Genomic DNA, 18,519 nt, shown 5'->3' with positions numbered 1-18,519 from the left:
GCCGGCCGGGCTGCCCTGTCCCGCAGACACCAGCCACAGCTGTCAGCTGCCACCTTCCTTTCCACTTCCCTCCTGCGGCCTCCCCGTACTTCCTCACGTGGCACCGGCAGGCAGCATGAAGAGACCAGAAATCCTGCTGTCCCTGGCAGTGGCCTCTGTGGCTCAGCGGGCTCAAAGCCTTTGTGAGGCTGAGACAGGACTCACGTGAGTGGGTGGAAAAAGCAAGAGATCAAAGGGTTTTAAAAAGGTGTTTGGGGGGGCGCCAGGGCGGCTCGGTCGGTTAAGTGTCCATTGGGCTCTTGATTTCGGCTCAGGTCACGATCTCAAGGTTCACGAGTTCGAGCCCCCAATAGGGCTCTGTGCTGTCAGCATGGAGCCTGCTTGGGATTCTCTCTCTCCGCCCTTCCCCTGCTCACACACTCTCTCTCAAAATAAATAAATAAACTAAAAATAAACAAATAAATAAAGGGAATGAACAAAGAAGGAGATGATGGATGGATAAAAGGTGGTTTTTTTTTGGGGGGGGAGATACAAAAATTTTAAAAAGCGTTTAAAACTTTTATTGTGAAGTATACAGAAAACTGTAGAAAATGGAGTTTAATGATTATCAAGTCATAACTATCACAAAGTAGATGTCTCACTACCTGTTGGCTGGGGATCACAACAATACCCCAGAGGACCTCCCCACCTCCCCTTGGTGGCTGGGTCAGGAATGCTTTCTCATAAACACCTCACATAAACAGCCTCACAACGAGGCTGTCAGGTGGATACTGTTATTTCCCCCACCTTATAGGTGGGGAAACCGAGGCACAGAGCGGTAAATAGGTTGCTGTGGCTAGCAAGGGAAGCGCTGGGATTTGAACCCGGGTAGTCTGGACCCCAGGCCCACGCAGCCAACCACTAGGCTCCCCTGCCCTGCCCTCGAATGTGAGTGAATGATGATGGACGTAACGGGATTCACGACGGAAGACTCAGCCTGTGTGAACACTGCAGAGAGGGAGACTCTCAAATCGGGCCAGCCTGGGAGGGCAGAGCTTTCCTTCCATGCTTGAGGGTCTTGGCCTCTTTCCAGGTGCCACCTTCTCCACCCCCAGGCCTCCCCCAGATGGGCTGGACTGGCCAGTTCCTCAACCAGGAAATCCCCAAGGCTGGGCCAACAGAGACAGGTTGAGTGGAGAGGGGTTTGGAATAAGAGCCTGAGGTCCAGGCAGTACCCTCAGGGATCCCGTGTTGAGAGGGATTCTAGGGCTTTCCAGGATTGGAACAAATCAGCCATCATTTTGAGGTGGTTCTTTCCCAAGTGTAACGCAGAGCCCTCCTTGGTGGAGAAAAGCCTGGATCAGCAGCCTGATGAGCCCTGGGCCAGCCCTCAGCACCAGTTCTCTTCTGGTGCCTGCACTGGCAGGATGGGGCCCTGGGCCCTGAGTCACCACCGACCGGTAGGCAGACAAACCACTTGGGAGGGTACAGTGGCCGTGAAGGGCAAGGCTCTAATGGCACGCAGGTGTCTCTGTGCAGAAATGCAGGTTGCTGGAGGTCTGCTTCCCAAGGGAACGCAAGTCTTCATTTCTCGGCCAACCTGGGCCAGAAATGGGTTCTGGCTGGGCCGGGGACGGACCTCATCGGCAGAGAGCCAGGTGCCTGCACCCGGGACACATCTGAGTCCCACCCCTGGGAATTTCTTCTCCCCTTGGCCTAAGGATTCTGGAGTGAAGGCTCAGACCCCGCCAAGGGAGGACGCGTGCATGCCAACCGCCGGCCGTGGGCACGGTGGACTCACACCCACTTGCTTGGGACTCAGACGCCTTCACTTCTAGTTCGGAGCCCTTGGCAAGGTAACTTAGTTGTTTCACCTGGAAGATGGAGCTAACAGCTGCAGATTTCGCAGGCCGTGTTCTGGATCACATGAGGCTCAAGTGCTTAGCTTGGCAAATGACTCTCATCAAAGTGCTGTGCAGGACCAGCCCGGGGTGCAGCGGGGTGCAGGGGTGGGAGAGGTCTACTCTGCCAGTTTGGGTGTGTGTGGGGGGGCGCTTCTCACTGTTGCAACTGGGACTTGAACGAGGGCAGGGCCGAATGAGTGGCGGCGGGCAGGTGTGAGGCTCAGACCCCTGGACTGGCTCTCATTCTGCTGGGAGTGGTCACCCGAGGCTGGGACAGAGGCTTTCCCTTCAAGGTCAGGCGGAGGACAGAAACCAAGACCGTGGGCTTCAGCTTGGGGCTGTCCCCACTGCACTGCAGCTCTCTGGCAGAGCTCCGGACACGCAGCGGCCTGGCAGATCCGATGGATGGAGTTTGGCGAGCCCTCCAGGGCTTGGCCTTGTGCCTGCCCCCCTCCACACCCCAAACCCACGGCCTGGCTGACACTTCCTTGCTGACTGGGCCCAGATGTGTCATGCGGTGCGAGTTATTTAAAGCTCGTTGACCACAGAGGATAAATCCAGCAGCAAGCTGCCACCGCGGGGGGTTCGCGATTTGCTTGAGCTTCAAGCTCATTCCAGTAGCGAGGCAATCGCGCCTCCAGGTGCAGTCACCAGGGCTGAGCTGCCGCGTGCACATCTGTCCGGGCCTGGGAGCGGGAAGCCGGCTGGCGGTGTGGCGTCCGCGACTTGCCAGGGGCTCAGTACCTCTGCCATCCCCAAGGGGATACGGGACACTAAGGACGCACGGGTGTGGAGTGAGGGGACGGCCACCTGCAGACAGGTGGGGCACACAGGTGTGAAGCGACCGCTCACGCCATCCTGCAGCACACGGTCTCGCGCCACTGGTCCCTTCTGAAGGCCAATAAGCCAACACTTGCTATGGCTTCGTGACCACACTCCGACCCTGCATTTTTGGAGCCCCTCACCCGTTATCTCTTACGAAGGATTTTTCCTAGAGGCTCTACACTGCTCACTATAAGGAAGAGGACGATTTTGGTCTGAGTTCAATAGATCCTCTCAGGGTCGATCTAGGCCTTCTTACAGCCTGTGACATCTCAGCTTCTGGAAGGCGGTCCTGTATTCTCTGCCTCTGGTTGGGTCCATCCAGTGGTTTTTATTGAAAGGATTGGGGACCTCTCCTACCAGGTCCCCTTGAGCATCGTCAAGGGCATGGTCCTTGATAAGGGTCATTACTGCTTTAGGGAACTTGAGGTTTAAATGAGCAGAGACCACACATGAAGTGGACACTACAAAATGTCCCTCAACCACCTGATCTCGCTTCTGAGAAGGAAACCCGGCAGGAAACCCCTTTACGAACGGGTGTACAAATGGGTGTTATGTCATCGCCAGCTTTCAACTTTGCAGGCACTTCCTTAAAATAAAACCACAAGGTATGCCTGGCTTGGGGGTGAGGTGGGGTGGGGCAGCAGGGGGAGGTAAGGTGATATACAAAACCATTGTTGACCAGACTAAAGAAGCTGGGGGAAAACCGAGTCTATGCACCTTTGTTTTGTATTTAACCCAGTTCTTGGTGGGGAGAAAGCCCCTCTGGGGCAGCTAAGCTAGGTCCACCCACTGTGCTTGTCAACTGGCCACCAGGCCCCAGGCCGAGACCCCTAGGTATACGTGGTTTCATAACCAGCCACAAGCTTTCTCCTTTGAGCTAAGAAGGTTGGCAGCCGTGGGGCAAACCCCTCACCTACTAGAGTAAGAGAGTCCAGACTGCAGAGGTTAGGAAAACAACTTCGGGGGGGGGGGGGGGTCGGTCTCAACAGAAGGACAAACAGCCCCTGACTCACGGGCCGGAAAAGCCAAGCAAGAGCTGCTATGCTAAAGAGAGCAGCCTACAGGTCACCTCAGTTCCTGAAACCCTGCTCCATTCTTTGCCCCCATCCTAGGGAAACCAAGGCGTCCCTGGGGGAGAGCACGTCTTCCAAACACACGCGTGTCCAGAAACCGGGGCTTCCATTTAGGAGAGCTACCCATTGGTGGGTGGCAATTCCCTACCCACTAAAGGTTAAGTCAACCAAGTCCCTTGAATTTCTTTAGACCAGGGCTTGTGGTGTTTAGTGGAAACTGGAAAGGCCAGGTCAGTCTTCCTCTCCCAGATTTTTTTCCCTTCCCGACACACCTTTCTGGTCTTTGGTGGTGGTGATGGTGGGGAAGAAACAAGGCACCAAGGTTGCTCCGAATAACAGACCTACTTCAAAGGGAACCAGCTGCCTGCTGCGGAAAGCAGTGCTGTGGAACATCGCAGGCTACAGATCTGGGCTCAAGTCCCATCCGTCTGTCAGTCTCAGGGGAAGACTGGGGCGGCGGGGGGCGCGACTCAAGTCTTCACTTCCTCATCTGCAAACTCTGAAAGCGACCTCGGCAAGGCGCAAGAGCACACTCAATACCTCTAACCTCCCCTCGGGAACCAGAGGTCCGGAGAGGTCTCTTCTGACGCACTGCCTGCCAGGAAGGACCATCCTGCATACGCTCAGCAGCCGCGTCTGGGTCGGCCGGGCAAATGCACAGATCCCTCCTGACACGTTCCCTTCCAGCTTCGGCGGGGGCCCTTCCCCTCAGCCCCACCCTCTGTGGAGAATCTTCGTTCTCCCCTCCCTCCACCGAAGATCCACAGCTGGGAGAGGGGGTTTGTGCTGAGCCCGACTCCGTGGATGGGATCTAAAGCGTACAATCCCGGCACGGACACATTTCTTGGCTTTTACGGTTCTCCCGAAGGAAGGTTCCTCGAGTAACAACTGTCCAGAAGTGGAGCTTGGATTTGGTCACAAAGCCCACCTTCCCCGTCGCTCCACTTCCCAGAAGGATTGTGTTTAACCAGCACTCACGGAATAAGGAGGCTGTTTTCGGAAATACTAACTGACAAGGCCTGAGCTGTGTTTTTCAGTTCAGTCCTCACTGATCCACCAGAGATCTCGGGGGGCAAGTTTCACCCCCACTCCCTCGCAGAGCCACACTGTGTACCTGTGGTCTCATTTACATACACACTGCTGACTCGTGAACACCGAGCGGAGGCTTCGTCTCCGGCCTTCCTGGGTGCCCCCCACCCCCGTCCATGGACAAGCCCCAGGGCCCCTGCAGGAAGGAGGCAATTGGGGAAGGCGGTCGCCTGGCCAGGAAGCACGGCTGCTCTGAGGCTACGGGACCGCGGGACGCAGGGGCCTAGGGCAACCGGACGCCTGGCCCCACACACAGGCTCTTCCAGCAGGATGGGACGGGAGCACTCCTGGCTGCGGGGAGCTCGTTCAGTTCAGAGGGGAGGTGGAATGGGGCGGGCAGCATTCCTCAAGCCTGTAACAAGTCAGGACGACGGCGGAGCGCAGATTCTGTGCTGTCTGCCAGGAGACCAGGAACAGAAACCGATCCACGGGGCAGATGTGAAACGAAAAAGGAAAAGCTTTCCGACAACATACAAAAATAAAAAATTTGCGTGTGTGTGCCAGATTTGTTGCTCTTGCACTGAAGGGTTAAACAGATCTCCTTGCTGAGTGTGATCCCACAAAATGGTAAAAAAAAAAAAAAAAAAAGTGTTAGGTGTAAGCCTCCGCTCTTTTAAAAGCCACCCGTGGAGGGGCAGGTTCTTAAGCAGCTGGGGGGGGGGGGGGGGCGGGGGGGGGCGTCGTGGGCGAGGGCGGCAGGGCCGCCCGAGCTTTTGGAGACGGCTTCACAGGAATCACGAGGCCCTCTACCGTAGCAGCTGTCACCGCGGTGTCGGGAGGCTAGCGACCAGGGTGCTCGTTCTGCCTTCCCCGAGCGCACCCGCGGAGAGAACAGAAAGTCCCCAGAGTGCATGCGCTGCAGGGTTCTGTCGCAGGAGGAGCTCCGGCTGGAGCGGCCCGGGGAGGGGACGGGGGGCGGCCCCAGCACCGCCCCGAAGGGCAGAGTCGGGGGCTCCCCGGCACGGCGCCCTCCTAGCCCTCGCCCTGCACGCCGCGTACCGCCGAACCTCCCGGGTTCCCCAGACAGAACCACGAAAACACCTTCGAGAGCAATGAGTTAGTGTGTGAAAGGCATGGATGGATTTTATTTATTACCCTATATCTACAATTTAATTTGAGGTAAAATATAAGCAACACATAAAAATGCCTATTTCTGCTACCATGTAATATAATTCTCCATCGTGAATATTGTGATAAAGCTAATGGAAACTCTATGCCGTCACGTACTCTAGCTTCTTATAGCTGGTATTTTACAACTCTCATTGTCTGTGAAATCCCAACACACGTACGATTCTCCCACGAAGGGCGCAGGACTCTCAGAGGGCGCAGAATCAGCTCGTGGGCCCCTCCCTCCCCACGCTGGAGCCTCAGTGCTACACGTCGAGATCTAAAATGGCGAAGGCAATGGAAACGCGTGGGGCCTGACCCAGGCGGGAGCGGCGTTCCGAGGAGACCCGCACCGCCACAGGTCACAGGGCGGTGAGGCTTTAGTGTCTCGGAGCTCGCCCCGACACTCATACCTGATCTTCAGCTTCTGGAACACCAGGCGTTTTATTCGGACGAGAAGTCAGGGTGGGAGAGGTTCCGAGGCTCCGTCTGTAAGCCACACGCCGACATGCTAACCTCTCGCTGGCTGTTAGGCGATCCGGATGGTGGTTTTTTTAATTATGATAAAAAAACATATGAACCATGATAGATAGCTTAGGAAAAGGTTTAGTCAAATATACAGATACTAGCTGTTCACTCAGTCGTCAAGGAGAGCCGTGAACAAAAGGATCATTTAAATGATTTCTCAAATAGAAAAAACCTAAAAGGACTGTCACAGGTGCTTTCTTCACTGCAGGAGCTGAGATGTTCCCGGAGGAGAGATCTTCACTTGATTGGAAAACAAAACACCACAGCTGAAGGCTCTGTTGCTGCGTAAAAAATCTGATGAGATTCATCCCTGCCATTTTCCCTGTCGTTTTTCCAGCATTGCTGTAAAATCCTTATAATACATTCCAAAGTAAACCAGCCATTCCAAATCTACAGTCACTCTGCTCTTTAATTCAATTCACAGAACTGCTGAAAAAGTAGACATTTCTATCTAAAAGTAGAAAAAAAGGTTTGTATAGAAGGTATTTCTGTTATACAAGTATATTACACAGCTCGGGGCAGTAACAGGTCCGAAAAGCTCTTCTCACCCACTGATACTTTAAGCTAAAACAGAAGAGAAAACAAACAAGCGAGAACACGGGTTAATCTGATTACAAGACTTTCACATCCGCAGATAGCACAACTCAATCAGCACTCAAGTCCATGAACTGACAGTATTAAAAAAAAAAAAAAAGCCCTCAGGCACACCTCAGAGCCCACTGCCGCGAAGCTACACCCTCCGACCAGCGCGTCTACATTCAACAGCTGGGGCCCGGGGAGGAGCGACGGGACGGGAGCGGAGGTGGCTGACTCCCGGCATAGGGCTCCGCTCCTGTTAACAACCGGGCCAAGTTCAGGAAGTCTGAACAGCAGGTTCAGGGTTGTAAGTAAATTATGCGAGCTGCAAAATGGATTGAGCAGCTTGGCCAGACTCTGCAAACACCATTATTGTGATTGGGGAAAAAGCCAGCGTGGTGATACGGATTCAGAGTGAACTCCATTCAATGGAGAGGTAAGATCTACCCTACAGATCAGAAACAAAACATTTTTCTTTTAGGGCAAAGCGCTTTTACGTCTTTGGCTCAAAGGCAGATATTGATCTAAGGAAAATCTTTCTGCTTGATCTTCTAACTCAAACCATCCGGTAGGGCTTACACTTGGACCTCATTATGGCCGAAGCAGCATTAGATTATGAGCATGCGGTGGAGGGGGAAGTTCAGACGAACACTAGACGGCATCCCAGACACAGATGCTGATTTACCCTAGGAGGGAAGAGGTCTACCACGTAGGGTCTGGTTCTTGCTTGATCTGAGAGTTTCCGTCAGTCTCCTTTATTTCTATCAAGAAAACCAAAAGGGAACTGATAAATTACACTACGAATGCAAATGTGTATAATTATAAACCCACTCAGATCAAACTATGTGCTAAAATGACTTATCAAGAATTGTAAAGATACTAAAGATAACATTTTCAGAGACAGTGTTTCCCTAACAGTTCTTAATTGTGCCACTTAAGTGTTCACAGTAACAAGCATCTTCTTATGTATCTATTTAAAAATCTACGTTAGAAAGTAGTTATTCCACTGGCTCAGAATTCATTTCGAGTCATTTGGAGAAAACGGAGCAGAAGAACCATGAGTCATCGCCAACACGCCATTTCTGGGCAAAAACGACACATCCAATTCACCCAGAAACAAAAGAAAACCCAAGCACACGGTTCTAGTGAGACGGCTCGAACACCACCGTCAATCCCTTGTCCTAAGAGCGCTCCTGGGGGCCTTCAGTCTTGGACCACCGGCTGCCCTACCCTTTTACCTTCTGTTGCAGGGCCCTCCAACTGGCTTGGCTCAGCGGATTCTGCAGAGAAACACATCAAGATTTGCTGTGACGCTGTTTTAACATTGCTGTGTCTCACTTATCTACAAGGGCCCAGAGGAAGCCAGGAGAAAGCCCTCCACACACCGCACACCAAGCGCAAGTCGCAGATGAAACAGCAGCCACGGCTTCTTGGGATTAAACACACGTGTCTCACGTGTCTCAACTAGTGTCTCAACTAGTGTCTCAACTGGTCTAACAAAAGTCTCCTTTTTCGGACATTTCAGTTTCCTCATGCAACCCAAGTCTTCAATAACAATTGTAGTTTCACATAGTTCTAACATGAGGGAACAAGTTCCTTTTTCACGTCCTTTTCCCTTTTCTGTGGGTTCCCCTTTAACGAAAGCCTTTTTTTGGTTTCAGTGAACCACAGTAGCAGGCTTCAACGCTGGTTTCTAAGGAATGTTTAAAGCCACAATACACGCATTTCCACCCGGCACAATCCGGCTCATGACCAGCAATGGAAATGAATGGCACCGACGGTGAAGTCTAGACAAGCTTCGCCCTCAGAAATTGCACTGTACACGCTTGGCCTTGGGGTCCCTGACCTCCTTCCCAGCTGACGGGGGCACTGGAGTCAAATGGCATATGCCCCACACTTGTCAGTTGGGACCCAGAGCTCGAGCACATACAGGCTTCCAAACACGGGAGTCAAAGACAAAGTCTAAGTGTGAGTGTGTAAATGACTTTCCCTAAAGTTAGGCGAATGTTATTAGCAAGTGAGGCCCCACAATTTTATGTGGTCCATTTTATCACAAAAGCAGGAATAATTCTATGTTTTACCCCACTTGATTTACCTTGTATCACTGGGCCTTCTGACTCACTCTGATCGACCAACTCTGAAAATAAAGTAGATTGATTTAAACAATAACTTAATGCATGCTGTTACAATGGAAAAGCATTTGTACATACATTCTCAATTTGGATGCTCCAACTTGGCCACAACAGGCACTATTTTCCTATGACAAGAAGGGAACACAAGAGTTCTGGCATGTCCCATCAGAAGAACTAATTTATAGTAATTACTGGAAAAGTCTATTATAGACTACTGCACAAGGATGAGAACAAAATTGAACATTTTAAACAAAGTTAAGGGGGCTAGGAGGTTTAAAATACAATGCTCTTTGAACCTAACAGTTATATAGAAGACAGATGAATTGGGATTAATAATTAAAAAAAAAAAAAAAATCCAGGGACGCCTGGGTGGCTCAGTCGGTTGAGTGTCTGACTTCGGCTTAGGTCACGATCTCGCAGTTTATGAGTTCGAGCCCCGAGTCAGGCTCTGTGCTGACAGCTCGGAGCCCGGAGCCTGCTTTGGATTCTGTGTCTCCCTCTCAATCTCTCTCTCTCTCTCTCTGCCCCTCCCCTACTCATGCTCTGTCTCTCCCTCTCTCTCTTTTAAAAATACACATTTAAAAAAAAGAAAAAAAAAGAGGAAAAAATTATCATGGGATTTCTTTAAATGACCAAATTCCCTGGTGTGATCCAAGCTGAATGTCACACAGATGATGAAAATATCTATGAAGCAAGGTGTGTGTCCTCTTTCATTACTGACATCACCACGGACTAACACACTTGGCCCAGACAGAGAATAAGAAAAACAGAACGTATGAAAAAAAAGTCATGGTTTGGGGGTACAATCAAATGAACACATTTTGTGATAAAGTGAAACCCAAAACTTGGGAGGCAGAGGAGACAGAACGAAATCCAGGACACTGAAGAGTGGAGCCCCCAGCGGGATGAACGGCTTGAGGACAGAGGGGCAGGCAGCACCTACAGTCACTGCGTGATTTCCCAGGCCGGCTGGGGTGGGGTGGGGGGGGGGGGGGGAGGGGGGCCACGCTGCTGCTCCGTGGGCCCCCAAAACTCCTGAACACTAAATTGAAGAGGCTCCCCACTTTCCCAGTGAACAGACTACAGACTGAGTACTCAAAGTAGAGGGGTTTTAGAGAGTTATAAAAATAATGCCAATTGGAAAAAAGACTGAAATGCTAACGGTACCGGGAAAGAGAATGTTCACTTTTGAAACATTTCAATGAAGTCGGCAGAACCTAAAACATACCAGCACATGTATATACAGTGTTTGCTCAAAATACAACTTAAAATGATAAGAACATCAAGGAATTGGAAGAACGGACATATATACATTTGCTGGTGCAACAACGTTTGAGAGCACATCGTGCCAGATGGAGGCTTGACCAGGAACGGAAGCAAGGTACGGCTCATTAAAGATCTACTTATCTAGCACAGTGATTACACAGTAACAGTAAAGTTACTGTGGTAATAGTATCGAATACAGATTGTATTTCCTGAGCACATAAAGTACTGCTCTGGGTTAGGGGTCAACAAACTTTTTCATCAAGAGCTAGGTGAGTGCGTATTTCAGGATTTGCAGGTGACGATGCTCTCTGTTACAGCTCCCAACTCCGCCTAAGCAAACAGGCCTTCTTGGAAACGTTCTTTTTATCTCCCCCTCCGCCCGCAATAAAACTTTATTTACAAACACAGGCAACAACTCTCTGATCCCCGTTTAAGAGGTCTGACACGTAATGAGTCATTTAAAATGCTCTAAAGCTCTCAATATGGGTACTAACATCACCATTTTAGGAACAAATAAAGTGAGATTTAAAAGCTCAACAAGTGACCCCATTTCACATGTGTAATGTGCACAGTGCTTTTACACTGAGGCTAAAACCCCAACTTCGCCCAGTTGCTGCTGTAGGTGAACGGAAATATCTACCGTGTGAGCAAAGTGCAAGTGCACACAGTCTCGCACACCCCGCACAGGACGAAACAAAAAGACTTCATGAAATTTACTCACGGTTATTAATCACAAGTCCCGGAAATGGTCTGAAGAGAGAAACAAATGGGGTAACCGTTTATTTTTACTCTACAAGCAGTTACATGTACATTCAGCTTATCTCACTAACTTGTAACTCATGTCACTTACGTGTCACAACGAGCACTGTTACCAACTACGTTTCAATCTCACACTTTTTAATCTATGGACACACAGACACGTGAAGAACTCTACAGGCCATTATTAGAAAAGGCCACAGTAAAGACGGTGAGAAGAGAACAGCAGTGAAGAAGAAAGAAGAGAGGAATTCCGGCAGCAGGGTCTAACGGAAGCAGGCTTTTACCGAGACCCCCGGGGAGGAGCACGGATGACAGACTCGGGTTAAGTGGGACAAAAACTGGGGGAAGATGAGCGGATGCCAGGAAGGAACCTCGGGAGAGGTTACCACGTGAGCTAGCTCCCAGAGCCAGACCTGAAGGACCTGTACCGGACACAGTGGGAACCTGGCAATGAGCTGACTGGGAGGATCTCGTGACAGCCACGTTTCTGGGAGGTGGGAGGAGCGTAAAGACGCCACGGATGCGTGCTCGGGCAGCTGGGAAGGAGGACACCTACTGCCAACCTCCTGGGACAGGCGCACGGTAAGGAATGGAATTCCCGACGGGGTTGGCGAGGAGGTGCGATCATCGCTCCCAACGCTGTGGATAAGGAGCTGATGCTCTCAAAGGTGACAACCCACACTATTGTTGTGCAGACAAGGAAGGAAACAAAAGGACCTGGCTGACTTGGGGTCAGACTCGACTGCCCGGAGCCTGCGATGACGGGCCCGAGACACGGGCTGGCCATTTTTCCTTAATGGGCCAGACAGTAAATATTTCAGGCTTTGCAGACGACGCTGTCTCCGTCCCAATGACTCAGTGTTACCCCTGTACCCTGAGAGCAGCGGTCGGCACTATGGACACAAGTGCATGGCACGGTGTCTTAATATAACTTTATAAGATAAACAGGTAGTGGGCTGGATTTGGTCCACAGGCGACGGTTTGCTAACCCCTTGCCTTAAAAACCAGAGAATCCAGAGTCAGCCCAGGGAGAAGAGAACCTCACAGTAAGATAACTGAAGTATTTTACGTGTTTCCCTTCGCCACATGGTGAGCTGGACTCTACTATTCCCTAGGCCTACATTCCGGAAGACGACGTAGCCTCATGGTCTGCAGATTCATTCTTCCAAACAAGCAGGGAGCTCTCACTTACCGAATGACTGTGAATTTAATGAACTCGGCAGAATCTAAGATCCTTCTCATGGAGCTGATTTCCAGGTAACTGGGGGCTTTGAATGACACTCCAGGAGGCATGCCGTCAACCACCACACAGCCAGGGTTAATTGTGATTTTCCTGTAGGGAACTTTCACAGGGAAACCCATACCAATAGCTTCACCTAGGACAAGACAAACAGCACAAAAGCACAGATTAACCTGTCATCTTAGAAGCGGCTAAAAAGCACAGGACCAACATTTAAACACGGTCTCCGCTGTTAATAAAGGCAATGCACACGACAAGCAACCTTACCTTTGAACCTCAGTTCTGGTCACTTTGATATCGACCTGATGGTCAAGAGTCTGACAGAGCTAAGGTTTCCTTAGGAAAGAACTTTAGAGAAACTCAAACACTTACGTTGAAAGCTTATTTCCTTGCATAACGGGAAATAACAACTATCTGAGCCTAAGCTACAGTCCAGTACTGGAACACCCAAGCTCACCACAAGCAGCACCCTGCAAATGCAGAACTCACCGAATTTCCGACTGAAGAGGTCATTCACTTGCTCTCTGAGCTGTCTCGCTTTTTCGACTTTTGACAGCCTTTCATTATCATCATCTAGAAAAGGTGAGAGGACAGTTCTAGCTTAATAATGCAATTAAAAAATTTTTTAAACGTTTATTCATTTTTGAGAGACAGAGTGTGAATGGGGGAGAGCAGAGAGAGGGAGACACAGAATCAGAAGCAGGCTCCAGGCTCTTAGCTGTTAGCACAGAGACTGACACTGGGCTCAAACCCACAAACTGTGAGATCATGACCTGAGGTGAAGTCGGATACTTAACTGAGCCACCCAGGCGCCTCAATAATGCAATTTTAAAGTATTTAAAAAAATTTTTTTTAATGTTTATTTTTGAGAGAGAGAGGGAGACAGAGTGTGAGTGGAGGAGGGGGAGAGAAAGAGAGAGGGAGACACAGAATCCGAAGCAGGCTTCAGGCTCTGAGCTGTCAGCACAGAGCCCAACACAGGGCTCAAACCCACAAACTATGAGATCATGACCTGAGCCAAAGTCGGATGTTCAGCCGACTGAGCACCGACAGGTGCCCCTAAAGTATTTTTTTTTAAATTTTTTTTTTTTTAACGTTTATTTATTTTTGAGACAGAGAGAGACAAAGCATGAATGGGGGAGGGTCAGAGAGAGGGAGACACAGAATCTGAAACAGGCTCCAGGCTCTGAGCTGTCAGCACAGACCCCGACGCGGGGCTCGAACTCACGGACCGCGAGATCATGACCTGAGCCGAAGTCGGCCGCTTAACCGACTGAGCCACCCAGGCGCCCCCCTAAAGTATTTTTTTAATGTCTATTTAATTACGGTGAGAGAGAGAGAGAGAGAGAGAGAGAGAGAGAGAGAGAAGTGAGTGCGCAGGAGCAGGGGAGGGGCAGAGAGAGAATCCCAAACAGGCTCTGTGCTGACAGCTCAGAGCCTGGAGCCTGTGTGCTGAGAGCACAGAGCCTGATGCAAGGCTTGATCTCATGAGCTGTGATCAAGATCAGAGCTGGACGCTCAACCGAGGCACCCCGGTGCCCCAATAATGCAAGTTTAATTCCAAGTCAAATTTTACGTGCTGAGTCAACCTGCTTTATGTTTTTGGAAGACTGAAGTATTTTACACTACTCAAGATTAAAACAACTTAACCAAATGATTTGAGTATGACAGCAACCTGAAAATGCTAAGCCTTTATTCCTATTATGAAGAGCTTCACCTGCTCTCTTGTACGGATTTCCTAAACAAGACGCGAGGTACTAGCTCATGCCGCATTCGGTAACCTCCTAGAGCGTTCTGCAAAGCAACCAATGAGATGATGTGTTTGGTGAGCGCTTTCTGAAGGGCAGGTGGGGACGCAGTGCTGCACAGGGCGAGCACCGGGAACCTGTCTACTCTAACACCCAAAGAAGGAAAACCCGACTAACGAGATAAAGGCAGAGAAACCATACCTGGAATCGTCACCTGAATGATGTTAAGATCTTCAACACCAGATGCAGTAGTATTAACATTGGGCGATGAATTTATTTTTCCTTAACATAGAAACATCAGATCAGAGTGTACACAGAATAGACTCAAATCCTCTCTACTCATGTGCTTACGATCCAGACTCCGCAAGATAGTATTTAACCTAACTTTGTTCCATGCTTGTTCCTTTTTATGGTCTATTTTGTCATTCTGTGGTATTAAGCTTCTTTAAAGACTTTCTCCCCCTCGCCACCTTTTCTTTCTTGTTGGGATTAGCATAGCACCAGACACACAGAGATTCTCATTCGTTAAACAGACTCCAAATCATAAACCAGTCACAACCCCACTTTATTTTTCTCAAAGTGGGCTCCACGCCCAGCACGGAGCCCAACACAGGGCTTGCACTAACTTATGACCCTGAGATCAAGACCTGAGCTGAGATCGAGAGTCGAAACGCTTAACCGAACTGAGCCACCCAGCTGCCCTCAACCACAACGCTCTGGATTTCATGGCAGTAGACCACTGCTGGGAGAGGGGCTGTGAACGGCACGTTTCCTGTAGCAAGGACACTCACTCGGAGGGCTCTTCGAGGAGGATGTGCTCTCCTTAATTGCGGTCTCAAACATTTCAGGCCTGCAACACGAGAAGAGAGGAAAAAACCATGTTTGCTAATAATCTGATAAGAAAACGTTAAACTTTCAACAAAATTAAAAAAACCATTTACTTTCTGTAAATATACATTCCAACTGTTAGGAATGGAAAAACAGAAAGAACAGCGCCTCAACGAAAGGAACGTATACAAAAAGACCAATTATACTTATGATCGTAACACCTGCCCTGCCCTCCCGAGCTTAAATTAGGGGCTTCTTCGCCCAGTTTCCACTCTACCCTGGAAGGATCCAGTGCTAGACTTGAGAATGGAGAGAGGGAGCAAGGCTGCACATGGGCAGCACGGAACCATAAGCACGAGTCTTTCTCTATTAAGTAGAAGCCGAGGCCTTCACTACTTACTGCCAGACCTCTGCAGACCCCAAAAGGTAGCCATTGCACTTGGTGGTGTTGCCTTCGAGTATTTGCCAACACTGCTGTGGGACTCCAAAGCAAGCACTAATAAATGGAACCTCAAAGTCACTGCAATTAATTTCAGATAATGCTTAAGCACCAATGAGTATTTTTAAATTCCAATTATTCCCCCCTATCTCAGTGGTGTTGGCCTAATTCATAGACCTCCAAGGCAAACAGAAATGAAAAACATTCTGTAAGCTGGAGAAGGAACAGGGCTCCACAAGACTCAACTACTACTCACCTTCCAGCAGCATCGACCAGTAAAATACGACGATGGTCGATTTCAACAAAATCAAGTCGTTAGGCCCTCTGGCAACCTGCAGCCCTCCTTCCCTATTTTAACCAATTATGGAGAACGTGAAAGGTCCTCAGAGGCACAGTTTAAAGAGTTTTGGATCCTACAGCTAATTTGGCCACAAAGCTGAATCCATGCGCCAGTCCGGCTGTGCCCCAGTACCAACTCGTTTCGTCTGCACGTCCTTACTTTATTTTTTGAAGTTAAAACATTTTTCAGGGGCGCCTGGGTGGCTTAGTCGGTTAAGCGTCTGACTTCGGCTCAGGTCATGACCTCACCGTTTGTGAGTTCGAGCCCCGCGTCGGGTTCCGTGCTGACAGCCCAGAGCCTGGAGCCTGCTTCGGATTCTGTATCTTCCTCTCTCTCTCTCTCTCTCTGCCCCTACCTCTGCTCATGCTCTGTCTCTTTTTCTTTTAAAAATAAATAAAGGTTAAAAAAACTTTTTTAACTTTTTAACTTCTTTCTTAACTTTTAGAGAGAGGGAAAGAGAAATAAAGAAAGAATGTGTGCCCATGTTCGCACGTGGGACAGAGAGAGAGGAAGAGAGAGAATCCTAGGCGGCTTCCACATTCCGCTCAAGTCTCGGCATGGGACTTGATCTCACAAACCGTGAGCTCCTGACCGGAGCCGAGATCTAGAGTTGGACACTTAACTGACTGAGCCACCCAGGCGCCCCTGAATGTCCTTACTTTTTAATGATGAACTTGATTTTGGCCTTGTTTCTGAGTATCTTCTCCAGCCTCGGGATGCCAAAAGTAGACGGCCGCCGGAAGGGTACACCCTCAGGCAGGCCCTCCACATAGAAGTCTTCTGGGAAAGACTCAAATAATGCAAACGGCACTTTCACAGCTTGCTTGAGGCCAAGAGCTTCGCCTGTAAGAGACACACACGTTTCTCTTATTGCTCACATTTGCCACTTTCCTAAATTCAACCTTTTTAAAAATGCATTTTAAATCAGTTTATAGATACGAAAATTACTCTTTTTTTAAGAAAAATATTTTAATTATAGAAAAATAGGTTCAATTTTGCAGTGCTCAGAAAAGTGGGAGAGATGATGGAATTCATGCTTGTGAAACCCACTTTCTTTAATGTTTATTTATTTTTGAGAGAAAGAGTATGAGCAGGGGAGGGGCAGAGAGAGGGAGACACAGAATCCGAAGCAGGCTCCAGGCTCCGAGCTGTCAGCACAGAGCCTAATGCGGGGCTCGAACTCATTAACTGTGAGATCATGACCTGAGCCGAAGTTGGGCACTTAACCGACTGAGCCACCCAGGCGCCCCAAACCCAAACACTTTCGATGACAGTAATATTAAAAACAATCTTTTTTTTTTTTTTTTTTTTAGTGTATTTATTTTTTGAGAGAGAGCAAGCAGTGGAGTGGCAGAGCGAGAGGGAAAGAAGGCATTCCACTGTCAGTACAGAGCCTGATGTGGGGCTCGAACTCACGAACTGTGAGATCATGACCTGAGTCAAAATCAAGAGTCGGACGCTTAACCAACTGAGCCACAGGCACCCCAATGATAGTAACATTCAAATACTGAACATTTTATTTTGTGCACATTCTTATAGTTGAAAAAGCTACCATATATATTTTAATACTCATCTTTCAAAATGACCTTACCGCATTTTTCATTGAAAAGATTTTCAACTTTCTGTTTTAGGTCTGTGATCTTGGCATTCCAGGCCTCTGCAAGTAAAAACCAAGACAGTTATTAGTAATACTTACCAAAATACGTCCACGCTCAGGCATTTCTCATTTTATTGTGTGTTTTTAAGAAGTACAGAATAAAAAAACCACAGGTTTTTAGCACAGTCAGGTCTGACAACTACTGTAATCCTACATCATTCAACTGTTTTATTATTACTAATATACTGGCCACAAATAAATGACATAGGCTAAAATAAAAAACAAATGAATACCAAGAAACCTTCCAAAAAAACAATTACAGCATCTACTATCTGCCTACTATCTACTCTGCAAATAATTTAGTATTTATAATCCTCATAATAATCCCATGAAGCAGGAACATTATCCCCATTTTACAGATCTAGAAACTGAGGCACAGGGGTTAAGTAACTATTACAATGCCTTTAATAGCTATTATACACGGACTTACCAGATAGAAAACAACTCACCTAAAAAATTAAAGTATCTGTATTGTTTCCTTTTATTTAAAAATTTTTTTAATATTTATATATTTATTTTTGAGAAAAAAGAGAGAGGGTGCACAAGCGGGAAAAGGCAGAAGAGTGGGAGACCCAGAATCTGAAGCAGGTTCCAGGCTCCGAGCTGTCAGCACAGCGCCTGATACGGGGCTCGAACCCACAAACCGTGAGATCATGACCTGAGCCCAAGTCGTACGCTTAACCGTCAGCCACCCAGGCACCCGGATTGGTTCCTTTTATTTAAAGTGATGAAAGTAAGAAAAAGAAAATCCATATTTACCAAAGGAAAACTCTCTCCCTCGAGGCTTGAAGGGAACATTAGAACCATTAGTCTGAGTAGGGGTTCGAACTGCTGAGGTTTGAGGGTTGTTGTTATTAGGGCCTAAAGAAGAATTAAAAGAGAATCCTGATCAATGCATGCATTCAATCACATTTAAGTACTGCTTACACTTTCTCTGGGACACGTGCCCAAAAAACAAAGTGACACTCAAACAGCACACAAGCATGGCGCAGTGGAAATGGGCAGGACGCACGGTGTCACAGCCCTCCC

General features: G+C 48.8%; 1 protein-coding gene across 8 annotated transcripts in view; it reads right to left on the bottom strand.

Annotated features, from left to right (window-relative positions):
* Positions 1–5,927: 5,927 nt before the first annotated feature.
* The window catches only part of GTF2I (general transcription factor IIi), a 107,637-nt gene continuing 95,045 nt past the window's right edge, over positions 5,928–18,519 (bottom strand). For all 8 annotated transcript variants that reach the window (XM_042971799.1, XM_042971803.1, XM_042971801.1 and 5 more), the window contains 12 exons: positions 18,250–18,351; positions 17,425–17,490; positions 16,493–16,676; positions 15,018–15,076; positions 14,428–14,508; positions 12,968–13,051; positions 12,431–12,614; positions 11,201–11,229; positions 9,177–9,218; positions 8,320–8,361; positions 7,767–7,842; positions 5,928–7,069 (listed from right to left, as the gene is read on the bottom strand). In XM_042971799.1, the coding sequence (XP_042827733.1) occupies positions 7,784–7,842; positions 8,320–8,361; positions 9,177–9,218; positions 11,201–11,229; positions 12,431–12,614; positions 12,968–13,051; positions 14,428–14,508; positions 15,018–15,076; positions 16,493–16,676; positions 17,425–17,490; positions 18,250–18,351 (932 nt within the window). In that variant the 3' untranslated portion in view covers positions 5,928–7,069; positions 7,767–7,783. The remainder of the gene's footprint in view (positions 7,070–7,766; positions 7,843–8,319; positions 8,362–9,176; positions 9,219–11,200; positions 11,230–12,430; positions 12,615–12,967; positions 13,052–14,427; positions 14,509–15,017; positions 15,077–16,492; positions 16,677–17,424; positions 17,491–18,249; positions 18,352–18,519) is intronic.

Source organism: Panthera tigris, chromosome E3, assembly GCF_018350195.1.
Source record: "Panthera tigris isolate Pti1 chromosome E3, P.tigris_Pti1_mat1.1, whole genome shotgun sequence".
Lineage (NCBI taxonomy): Eukaryota > Metazoa > Chordata > Mammalia > Carnivora > Felidae > Panthera > Panthera tigris.
This window is presented reverse-complemented; position numbering and strand designations above follow the sequence as displayed.